The sequence below is a fragment of the Lissotriton helveticus genome, chromosome 11, assembly GCF_964261635.1.
Source record: "Lissotriton helveticus chromosome 11, aLisHel1.1, whole genome shotgun sequence".
Taxonomy (NCBI): domain Eukaryota; kingdom Metazoa; phylum Chordata; class Amphibia; order Caudata; family Salamandridae; genus Lissotriton; species Lissotriton helveticus.
In genome coordinates, this window is record NC_136072.1 from 10295735 (window position 1) to 10308421 (window position 12687).

Genomic DNA, 12687 nt, shown 5'->3' on the forward strand with positions numbered 1-12687 from the left:
TGATGGGGTCCCCTTAGACATATTTGTGAGCAACATAGATCTTTGGTCTCCAATTGTCATGCAGGTCATGTCTGCAGTTACTAAGATCGGCCTTATTGATTCTTGGTCCACCTCTGTGCTCCTACCCATATTTAAAAAGGGAGATCGGGACAATCCAGCCTGTTACAGGCCCATCTCCCTCTTGGATTCTCTAGGCAAGGTCGCCGGCAGACTAATTCTGGAGCGATTAAGGGACTGGGCCACAGAGAATAAGATCTTAACCGACTTACAGTTTGGGTTCCAGGAGGGTCTGGGCACTGTGGAACAGGCCTTAAACCTGACTTTACTTATGGGCAAATATGCCGGGGCCAAAGGCGGTAATCTTTACCTAGTCTATGTGGACTTGAGTTCCGCATTTGATTGCGTAATTCATTCCAAGTTATGGGCGATCTTGAATAATTTGGGCATAGATCTTGCACTGCTGAATTTCCTCCGAGAGCTATACTCGGACGCAAAAGCTTGTGTGAGATACGGCACTAAAGGGGAGCTTACTGAATCTTTTAACATCACAAAAGGCGTAAGGCAGGGATGCGTCCTTGCTCCATTCCTATTTAACATCTATACTAATGGACTGGAGCAAGCGATGCTAGTTGATAGCAAAGATCTTCCCTGCATAAACTCCCGCCCAATCCCTGCATTATTGTATGCAGACGATTCAGTCATCCTAGCAAGGACACCCAACCAACTTCAGACTCAACTAGGTAAATACTGCCAATTCATGCTTTCTCTTGGTCTCAAAGTTAATAAGTCCAAGACTTTCGTTATGAATATTGGCAAGAAAGTCAAAAAATGCAAATCCCTCTTTATTGAGAAGACCAGGTTAGAAACTGCCAACACCTACCCTTATCTAGGTATTCTTATTGATAAACATCTGTCCTGGAAACCTGCCATATCAAGTAAAAAATTGCAGTTCCAACGCACAACATCAGCATTGACTTCATTCTCTAGGAAACTGGGCAAGCCCGCCCCTACTGTGATTTTGAAGATCTATCAAGCTAAATGCATGAGCGTGGCTACATACGGGGCTGGAGTTTGGGGCTATGTGTCTGCAGATGAGCTTCAAATTATAGAAAATGATTTTCTGAAATATATATTAGCCCTCCCTCGTAGTGCTCCTACTTACGGTGCCCATGTGGAACTCGGTTGGGAGTATCTGACTGATATCATTAGATACCAGCCGATTCTACTATGGCACCGAATATGGACCCAGGAGCAATGTCATCTAACTAGGTCACTAATATCTGACTGTCTCACTCTGTCCCACTGGAAAAAGATTCCTTGGCTGTTATATGTTTCTACATTTTTGACCGATTTGAATTGCCCTGCATATTTCACTGACCCTGAATCTTTATTGGACATACCTAGAAAATCCTTGAAAAAGTTATGTGCCGCCCACCTAAGCGAGCTACGTCTGTGCTCAGAACTTGCCAAAAAGTCAAATGTACATTTAACGATGATTCAATCCTCCTATGGCATTCAACCGTATCTGTCTTTTTTTCTGTCAAATTATGAGAGATATGTTTTAACCAGATTTCGGTTTGATGTATTTTATCGCCTTGTTTCACTGCCTGTGCCCTCAGACTGGTCACGGGAATTAACAAACTGTCCTTGTGATGGTCATACTCGCCAGTCAACCCTGCATGTAATCCTTTTCTGCAGCTTTTATGAGTCCCCGCGGAAACGATGGCTGGTCCCACTTCTCCGGCACTTAGGATTGAGAAGATGCAGACCGGCTCTTTTGGCACTTCAATACTTAGACTCCCCGTATGTTGCCAAAACTGTAGCCTGCTATCTCAAAGCCTGTTTGAAAATTCATTCCCAATTACTGGCAATTGTTCCCTAATATTTTATTGACTATTGTGATATTATTCTTGTGTATAGAGTGTCAGTGTTTATTTGAACTTGAATGATTTTTTCACTGCTTTGAAGCAATAATGCCTTGCCTCCTTTAGTAATCAATGAGCATATCGAACTTTTATAATGTTGTAAAACATATGTTTTTAAATACACTTTTTATGATTGTAAATTCAATCGAAATAAAGTTACCTTTTTGATTTGATTTTGTGTTAGATTTTGGGGAAGTGTTACACATTCTCCAAGTCTCATGACCGGGAAATATGCTCAGCCATAAAGAGGTCTTAAGACAACTCCATGCAACTCTAGTGCACGTATGACCAAACCTGGGTGAACTGTACCTGGACAGACAATTAATAGTTCAATGTGTTCTTAACACATCATTCCTTACAATGACAGCCTGGTTGCCTACCCAGGGTAAGGACAGTCTCATCTTTAGAGAAGTGTCAATGGAGGACAAAACAAACCGCTTTAAAATGATTTTAGTATTTCAGATCTGTTGAGCAGAACTCAGATCCTAGCTGAGGACAACAGTATTAGTTGAAAAGCAAACAACCTGAAGTTTCCGTAAGCCGATGGAACTAGAATTTGATCTAACCTTGCCAAGTTAATCATTAAACTTGATATCTTTTGATTTATACCCATCCTCAAGATTGGTTTATCCACAAAACGTCTAAGATCTTTAAACAAAGATATTTTGTTTAAATGAAAGTCACTCACTCTAAACTTTTCTGAAGATTCAGTTACCAGGACATAACACGTACACGAACCCTGCAAACTACTAATAGAAAACCTTCAGACCCTAATTTCCCATTCAATCAACTGTTACTGGCTGGCAGCTGCATATTTCTTTATCCCTTCATGGCTACATCCGATCCCTTCTCTGAAATATGAATGCAGGTTCTGGGTGACTTAACTACTCACGTGGAACCCCTGCACATGCCCATGAAAGTGGATCTACTTCCTCCAAGGCAGAAAGATGACTTAAAGATCTCTTTAGGGTCTACTGACCATAAGCAGGTCACCCGGTTGCCCTCCAGGAGGGCTCTTTGAGTAAAAGAGCCCTAATAGGTGCTCCTAGTATAGACATTTAGCTCATGCCTTGAGCAAGTCTGACAACATCTGGAGTTGGACTTAGGTCATCATTCAAATCCGGGTAAACCTGGCTTCCATTTCTGACTCATGGCGTTCTCTGAAGGTGCCACCAGGTTGACTACTCCTTGAACTCTCATCATTTTCACCATGATCCTCAGGTGGGACAGTTGTTTAGAGAATGAGGCCCATACTTTAAACAATAACCCATTGGGCAACTAATCGAATGGGATGAGCAATTTGTTCTGGAATGTGATCTCATTCACTTGAGATTTCTACATGAACATCACACTCCCAGGGTACGATAGCTGAGTTAAGTACCTTCTCTCAAGATCTGCATTTAACCAGAGGTGTCCACCATCCTGCAGGTCATTAAGGAAGCATTTTCAAGTACTGGAACTTTGTGTGACAGTCTAATGCTTTCTGAGCCTTTTAGACTTGTTATGCTTTAATTGACAATGAGGCCCACACCCCTGAAGCAAAGAATTGTGTCCATAGTTATGTGGAGTGAGATGGCTACCCTAGTGTACTAATAGGCTCACCTCCCAGAAGAGCACTGTCACTATTTCATCTTCAGGAGAGTGAGAAATTGAATACCAATGAGTTAAAAAGTTTTCATTGGCATTGCTACAGAATGGAGAAACTGCAGTAGCAAACAACATATAAAACAAGCCATTACATTAAGAAGACAACATCATTCTGTAATTCCCCCAAAAAATGTAACAAATCACACCAGAGCTGGTGTTTACCTATGGATATTTGTTGCATTATACCACGGCTGCTCTAGAGTGGATGCATAGCCAACGACTTGTACGATGAGGGTAAAGAGCGCGTGCATACATATCGAAACGACAAAAGGGGGTGACATCAGTCTGTTTATTGGTCTGTACGTAGATAACTTCGGGTGGGCACCATTCAGACTCACTGAAAGAAAAGAAACATTTATGGATACATTACACTTTGATCCAAACAAATCCACTGTCACAAATGATTGCTTCTTAATATTGAACCAATTTAAGCAAGCTTTAGCATGTACAATATGGGGAACATCCATGACAACGCGGTCAAACCACCGCACTGCCATTACCACGCGTCTTTTACAACGCAAGTCGTTACCACGACTTGCGCTCGAGGGCGCTCTAGACTAAGGAATAGTACATTTACAATTCCAACACCTTCCCTACTGTACGCAGGCTGGTGTTGGAATAGTAAATTAAACTATTCCTAAGTCCAGCACCCTACAGCGCAAGTCGTGGTAACGACTTGCATTGTAAAACCTGCGTTGTGATGTACCGCGATTCAAAGGATTGCGTTGTAACATCATACAACCGTACAATATTGTTGTCTTTGAATTTCTGACTAGGTATGGGAACACATTTTCCTATTAAAAGAGGAGAAAGGGGCATTTTAAAACAATGTCTGCAATTTTTTCACTTACATTGTTTTGAAACCCAGTAAAAGACAAACTAGATTTCTAGCTTTATATGATTCAAACACTGTAAACTCCATCACAATTTTGGCACGCTTATGCCATACGTAAGTTGGCCCTACAACGATAATAATGCTAATATCTATTAAACTAATTGCTCTGATGGGTGGGAATGTCTGTAGTATCATAAACATTGTTTACTGTCAGCGGGTATTGCTTCACTGTTGGAGAGTGGCATTCCCTACAGTGCTACAATGGTGGGCGCAATCAAGATGGGCAGAAAAAAATACATCAGGCACTAAACAGGATACAGAAAACATTACATTTGGCTGTAAGAGTTGCATAAAAACAATAGGGGGCTATCAAGCAATACACAGCAATACAGTCCCTGCCCATAATTACACTATATTGAAGGTACTCTGCGGTGATGGGTAACATAAACAGACCTGTCTTATACACACATGGGGAGAGTCTCTTTAAAGGGCGAAGCCCCACCCACTGTCCAGGTGGAGTGCTTCATCATAGCGCTCTTTCTCACAGCCATGGGCTACAACACTGCTTTGCATGGGAGTTCTTGGGGTGTTCATATAGGGGTCCTATGGTGAGTGGGCTCAAGAGGGTCAGCTGTATCCTCTAGTATGAGTGTGTACAGAGATGAAGGAAGCTAATTAAAATACCTCTCAGGTAGAATAATTGACTTTAGTCCTGTCTCTTGATGGGTAAGGTTAAAATAAATCAGGGTATAATTCAACCCTAAGTACCACCTAAAAAAATGCAACTGGAATCTTGTGGCCGCCTTCAATGGTAGCAGTTACTGTTAATCAGAACAACATTAATTAGTAAACCATTATTCATCAAATTGAAGTATTATCATTACAATACAGCACACATGATCGTGATGTGACACTGCACACTTATAAAAACCATGGTGGCCATTTACATGCAACACGCAGTGATAAGCCCACCATTGGTAACATTTGACACACATCTAAACACAGTGAAAGAGTGGCCATCTCCAGCAGGCATATTTACATTTTAAGTAAGACCACAGTAATACTATGGAGAAATATACCTGTGGCATAAAAGGTAAATATCATATGTGGGCGGTAGTGTAGATGGACACCTTTCATATGTGTGATTTTAAAATCATTACATCAGATCTCCACTGCAGCCCTGAAGTGCTCTGAACTAAGTTGCAGCCGACATGCATCAAAGGACAGAGGCCGACCCTGCATTTGGGCGGAGGAGCGCCTCCCCCCCTGCAACCACACTCAAATAAAATGATTTTTAAACCTGTTTTATTATGTTTTACTTTAATCCACTGGACCCACCTCTATGACTCTGATGAGTCTTGGGGGTGGGTCCAGGGAATGGCGCTGCTAGTGGAGGAGTGTTAGTTCACCCCCTTCACTACGCATGAGGGTTTAGCCAGCCGTCTCTGGCCGGCCAAACCCTCATGCGCAGTGAAGCTCTCTCCAGCCTCAGCTATGTTGCTGGAGAGAGCAGCCATAGGCTCGCAGTCTGCCTGGGAGTGCAAGTTGCGAGCGCTCAGGCCAATCCCGATGCTTTAATGCAGCATCAGGATTTGTAGTAGTGCAGTCTGAGAGCCTGTGCCCAGAAGCAGGAAGAACGCGATGTGGTGGGAGACAACGGCGTTTGCGTTCGGTAAGTTTTTAATTTTTTTTAAAATCCTAGAACACACCCTTCCTTCCCCAGCTCCCTCCCTTCCCGGGTCCGCCCCATCACTTTGGCAGGGGACCGGCCACTACTGTCAAAGAAGCTACTTTCTAACATGATTAGAGGCCTACATATACCATTAGCTAAGTAATCTAGACAAAGTCGGCTAGATTTGGGTGCAGAGTGTGCAATATAGGTCATGTCAAATATTGACATTATCAAGTATCTACAGCAATAGGATGCATATCTTTTATTTCTCTTTCTAAGCTGGGGTAGTTATTTCATGTAATAAAAGCACACTTTTCAATAAAACCCATAATTTACATAAATCAGGATAGGAAATAGTTACAGTAATAATCAGCAGACTGCTGTAATATTTATCAAAAATGTGTTCAGTGTAATCTAATTCAAAACTATAATTCTGTAGGAAACATAGATTTTTTAATTAAGTTCTAGCCAAGCTCTTCCTTGCCTACTGGCAATAATTAGCCAAAGAAATGTAGAATACATTTCCTGTGATAAAACAAAAGAATGTATGTCTTTTTTATGCACTATTTTCCCCCGCAGGGAATTACAACGAAGTTGTTACAACGACTGCGTTGTAACCACGCATACCATTACCCCACAAGTCATAACAATGACTTGCGGAGTGAGAGCACTGGATTTTGGAATACTATAATTACTATACCAACTCCAGTCTGTGCGAACAGTAGGGAAGGTGTTGGATTTTAAATCCAACACCTTCTGTCCCCTTCGGAAGTCGTTGTTCTGACTTGCGGAGTAATGGTATGCGTGGTTACAACGCGGTCATTGTAACGACTGCATTGTAATTCCCTGCGGGAAAAAGGGTAAACCTTGTTTACCAAAACAAAATGCTTCTCTCACTGGCAGGAAGGCAATGGTTACATCACTGAACTTCCACTGCTAGTTACCTGATAATATGGGAGAGGAAACATCAAATGTTATCAAATTGACTAGAAGGTGACCTGAACTATTGGCATGAAAATAGAGAAATAGATCCCACTCATAATAATAATAATAATAATAATAATAATAATAATAATAATAATAATAATAATAATAATAATAATAATAATATCCACATTTGTAAAGCGCACAATCACCCGTTAGGGTCTCTAGGCGCTGGGGGCCGTCGGGAAGATTAAGCAAGCTATTGCCCAGAGTCACATAGTGCTGGGCTATTCTGCCGCCGGTGCCGGGGATCGAACCGCGATCCCCAGATTCCGGAGTCAGTCGCCCTGGCCGCGGTGCCACACCTCTTCCACATAGTCATTTATGGTAGTCAGTTGGCAGCCACATTGTCTCCAACCTCAATAAAGGGGGCCTGGATGAAGAAACAGCCAGGGCTGGTTTACAAAGGGAGGTCACTCATTTGAGTAATACAGTTCCTGAGTGGAATTATTTGCTTCACACAAGGGCCCTGGAATCCTGTGATTTTGATGGACCTACAGGCAAAGTTTCCCGACAAAAGGAAGTGCAGCAGATCAAGTCTAGTTTAGCAATTCAGAATTTTGTTGGAATTAGATTAAGAGTCATCCCCAATCAATGGCTTATGCCACCTTGGAATTGACTAGAGGAGACGGGCCCGCAAGCACCTCAATACACAAATAAACTTGCGGGAAGAATATACGAGTAGAAACAAGTTGGTGTGCATGCTCTGTGAAGGACCAGTTAATACTTCTTTCTGTGGTACATACGCTTTGAAAATATTGTTAATGGTCAAACCAGTTACTCTGGCAAAGGAAGGGCATCTGGGGAAAAGAACTAGCAAACCCACTGGCATTGAGAACTGTGCTGTACACCCTTTCAGGAGAATGTGATTGAGCCTCCTGCCCACTGATGAACATGGACTCTTATGATATATGGTTTCCCCACCTGTCAGTGAGTCTTAGGAATGAACCTAAGGAAATTTACAGCATCTGAAGAAATTAGGACTTCTGACTGGAGCCGAAAGCAGGTTTAAACCGCTCTAATTTCACCTTGTATCTGTGCTAGAGTTCCCTCAGAAGAGTGCAGGGAACACTGAAAGTATTTCAGACTGCCAGTCTCAGAGTTAGTTGACCATGCCACTGCGTTCCTGCCTGTGTGAGGTAAAATTTGCTGATAAGTACTTTTGAGTTTTAGTACAATAATTCAAATCCCCGTAGACAGACTTATCAGCTGTCTTGGAAAAAACTCAGAAGATGGTAAAAAAAAAAGAGGACTTGCATTACCAGACATTAGGATTTATTGCATGGCCTTTCAATGGAAGAACTTCCGTATGCTGGTAGGAGAACCTGAGAGTACTACGTGGGGCTTAATCTTGAGTGAGATGACCAAAGAAGCCGGCGGAGCATTTCTCTATAATTTGGAGATCAGAAATAAATTTAAAAAAGGGTGATTGAAAGTGTTGAAAGCAGCTTTAAGTCTTTGGCTGGCAGTGAGATGAATCCTTAAGATTGGCCATTTCTCAGAGTTTGCTCCAATATGGAATTCCCCGGGGAGACCGGAATGCCTCAAGTATGCCCTGAGCTTACCCTTGAAGCGGGTAGGAGTCAAACAATGGGGCAACGTAACATCAGAAGGCGCATTGGTCCCATTGAAATTTTGTATATTAAGACGGACAGCAGGCTCTCAAGGTTCAAGTAACTACAGCTCACTTCATGGGCCACGATGGTAGGGACTGAAGTTGGAGGCAACTGAGATTTTGAGACTTTAATACAGGACCCCTCACAGAAAGCTAAAGAAGTAGCAATATGGTACAGACAATTTTTGGAGACAGAAGAGGCAAAAACACAAGATTCATCTGAGGTCTGGACAGGGTTGTTGCAGGAGGGAAGTTTGAAGGTTTTGTGGTCTGACTCAGTTAAACTCCTATATGCCATTGTTACTCCAGCCAATCTTAAAAGACACCACTTCTTTGTCATTCATACGCTATATTGGACACCACATAGATTATCAAAATTTGTGCAACAGCCGGTGCAAAGATGTAAAAGGTGTGACCATCTCAAGCCAAATTACTACATGCCTTTTTTACATGCCCAGGGTTAAAGGACTACTGGAGCTCAGTGGAAAACAATATTAGGGATATTCTAGGAGAAAATATAACCTTAACAGAAACTTTGGTACTCTTAGGAGTGAACTATGTAACCCAACAGGCCGTAAGATTTTAACAGAGGGGTTTACTGTTTTATTTAATCCTCCTGGCTAGAAGGGAAATCTGTAAATATTGGTTAGACCCTCAACCATCCAATGTAATAACCTGGTTAAATGTGGTTAAATGGACATGTAGATTTGACATTAAAAGGCACAAAAGTACTCCGGCTGAGGTGCGGGAGCCCTTTTTGAATTGGCTGAATTGAAAGGTAACCATTGATAACGAATTCAGAAATCTAATTCGGAAACTCAGTCAAATGATTACATCAAGCCATAAATTGGGGTGGTAAGAAGGCCATGCCGCTTCCCCGCGTTCTTTTAAGAAGGACAGTTGGGTGCCGTGGAAGGTGCTGTATGTAACTGCTTGGACCATTGAAGGATCAAGGGTGTCTCGTCTTCCGAACCGGCCCAGATTGCAGTAACCATGGTGTAATGAGGAAAAAAAAAAATTAAAATAAATAATTCAAATCACCAATAATGCTGAAGTTGGCAGATCTCACAGACAGGGAACTAACTGTATCGATTAGTGCAGCCCTAAACTCTTTCAAAAGTCCTGGCGGGCGGTAAACCAATAGGCCAGACATTGTATAGCTAACGTTAAAAGAGATCCCAAAACGTGCACACTCACAGCCCACCAGGTTTTCTTTAACAAAAGTGCAGGTGTAGCAGGATTTGAAAACAACTGCGATACCTCCCCCTCTAGCCTCTCTATTGAAAGTCACAATGCTAAAGCCAGGGGGGAGCGCCAACCCTGGCTCAGCCTCCATGTCAGCTGACAGCCATGTCTCCGCCAAAAAAAAGGACTTCGGGAGATTCATCCTGTAACAGGTCGTAGACATCAGGAAAGTGCTTGGCTAGGGAGCGACAATTGAGGCTAACAGTTTCATATTCTGTCTGGATCAGAGAGAGGAAGTGTTGGGGACAAGGTAGTTGCCCAAGAATTGAAACTGCAATTTTACAACAGAACAGGCCCTTAGGTAGGTTACATGGAGGGTGACTAACGGAGCTCACTACTTTTCTAATGCCAAGGAGGTCACCACAAGAGTAGGTAAGCTTACTGCTAACTGAACCAGCCGCATGTCTGGATTCTGGCGACATCAAGGCATGGACGGGCACAGACGGGCTTGCCTTAGGCGCACCTTCAGCACACCAGCGGCGCACCCACTGTGCGCATCCGCGGTCTGAGCATCCTTAAGTACTGGAGAGCACGAACAGTACCCCCCCACCGCCCCAGGAAGTGCGTCACCTAAAGCAGACTGAAAGAGAAAGTGAACGCCCTCCACACAAATGGCGACACAGCCGCAATGGACCGGAGCAGGGAATATAGATGGCCCAGCAGGTAAGAGGTGGAGAAGGAGTAAAGAGAACGTAAAAACACACAATAACACACCAAAAGATCAGCAAGTAGATAAAAAAGTTTGAAAAAACAATGCCCGTCTAAGAAATTTTAATTTAAAATCCTCTTTAATGGTAAGCCAGATTTTAAGTCACTGAAAATGCCACTTTTAGAAAGTGTTCTTTTTCTTGTCCTAACCATTTGGTGCCTGCAGCCTGTTTCTTGGGTCACATGATTAGGTGTATTTGGCAGTTGACCTTTGTGCATTCCACCCAGACATCTACACAATAGAGGGGTTGGGTGTTGGCAGGATAGGCCATGCAGGCGGGATGGGGGCACAAACCTGTGGACAGACCAGTTGCACTTCAAAGACTCTGCCTGAGCTCACACACAAAGAATTTCAAACTGGCCTATTGTGTCTCCAGACAGACTGGGATCAGGGCAGGGAGGTAGTGTAGTGATTTGATTTCCTTCCTGGACCCACTTTGGTTCGCCACTTAGTTTCACATTTTAGATATTTTAGGCTGACATCATTTTAGCAATGTTATATTTGACCCGTTTTGCTTGCATACTATTATTCTAAGAATAAGCTGTACATGCTGCTTGTTTTTGGAAAGCCTTTCTCCTCATCTAATCATTATATACAAGACTAATAACACAGAACAATATATCCTACTGATTACATTGTCCATATAGCGACAGCTTCTAACACCTTTACATATCATTACATCAGAGCTCAAACCTGTGACACAGTGGTTATTAATATATAACCGTGTGCTGCCCCATTAAGGGCCAGGGAGAAGCATTCCAGTGGTGACCATCCTAGAACAAGCACTGTGTTCGGCAGGCTGCCCTGTGCAAGCTGAGCTTACATCTCGCAAAGAGGGAATGACAATCCACACCACGCTGATGACCTGACTACACTGTTCAGGTATGGGGGCTCAGGCTAATCTCAGAGAGCACACAGAAGGTACTCCCATTATGCTCTCAGAGTAGGGGTAGATATAGATATAGAAATAATACTGCCATGGTTAGAATGTTCATTCTTTTTACCATGTTTATAATGCTGGTTACATTGTTTTGCTTAATTTGCCTGATCATCGTAGCGCGTTCATTTTATGCAAGATTAAAATGGTTTCAATAAATGGATTGAAAACTGTCTTTGTATATTTCTTGTGGTTTACAATGAGCATGGATAAGTAAAGAACAAAAGGGTAAGTTTCCACAATTCCCTAGGAGATCAGAGTGTCATGTTCGAGGTTGCCAAAATCAATTGCCACCCTGGTTGGTTTAGGTGTTCAGGTGAGGTACTATGAGCCAGCCAGGAATTGGGACGACAGTTTCTGATGGCGTAGATAGTCCCTATGTTCTGAATCCTAATACGCAGTCCTACAATTTCTAGTGGGAACCGTATAACACGTAACCACCAACATTCTAAGCTCAGGTACTTATATAATGGATTTCCTGAGTAGTACATATGTGTGTCCAAGGTACGCTATTCACATTCATACAGAGACATTCGTGGTGTTGTAGTTAAAACCTCCTCAGCATATTAAATTGTTTTGGGATAACTATTGTTTTATTTTCATCAATGTTCTTTTGGTGCTAAATAAATATTGAATACACAAACTTTATGGCATTGCTATAACAGGATAAGCCCAGGTTTTCTGAATGAAACTTTTTACCACAAAGCACTTTTTACTAACTTTGTGGCAGTGAGGCAATGTCTTTTTGTCACCTTAGTTAATGAATCAGAATTTCACATTGGTTTTGACATCACTTTGGTGATTGTCAACTACACTGTGTGAGCAATTTGGATGGAGGATTCTGGTTCTTATTTTTCACCTTTTTGAGATAAACCTAAGAGTGGATTTCATGATCAAAGGCAATCAGAGTGTATTTATCCTGTAATATGGATTACTGTTGACAGCCACACTCATGTGTCCCTTTTAGTCATGATGCCGGTTAGTCTACATAATTAAATTCACGGAAGTGAGGCAATGCCTTGCTTCTGCTTGCATCTGCATGTGTAGAAGCATGTGTGTTTGTTTCCACATGTGTATGTCTATCTAAGCTGATGAATGTAGATACATTTGTGTGTGTG

At 42.3% G+C, this 12687-nt stretch overlaps 1 protein-coding gene across 1 annotated transcript in view; it reads right to left on the minus strand.

Moving 5' to 3' along the window:
* LOC144791845 (putative cation-transporting ATPase 13A4) overlaps nucleotides 1-12687 on the minus strand; it is a 366292-nt gene that overhangs the window by 41526 nt on the left and 312079 nt on the right. The window contains exon 26 of the mRNA XM_078666630.1: nucleotides 3735-3909. Coding sequence (XP_078522756.1) covers nucleotides 3735-3909 — 175 coding nt within the window. The remainder of the gene's footprint in view (nucleotides 1-3734; nucleotides 3910-12687) is intronic.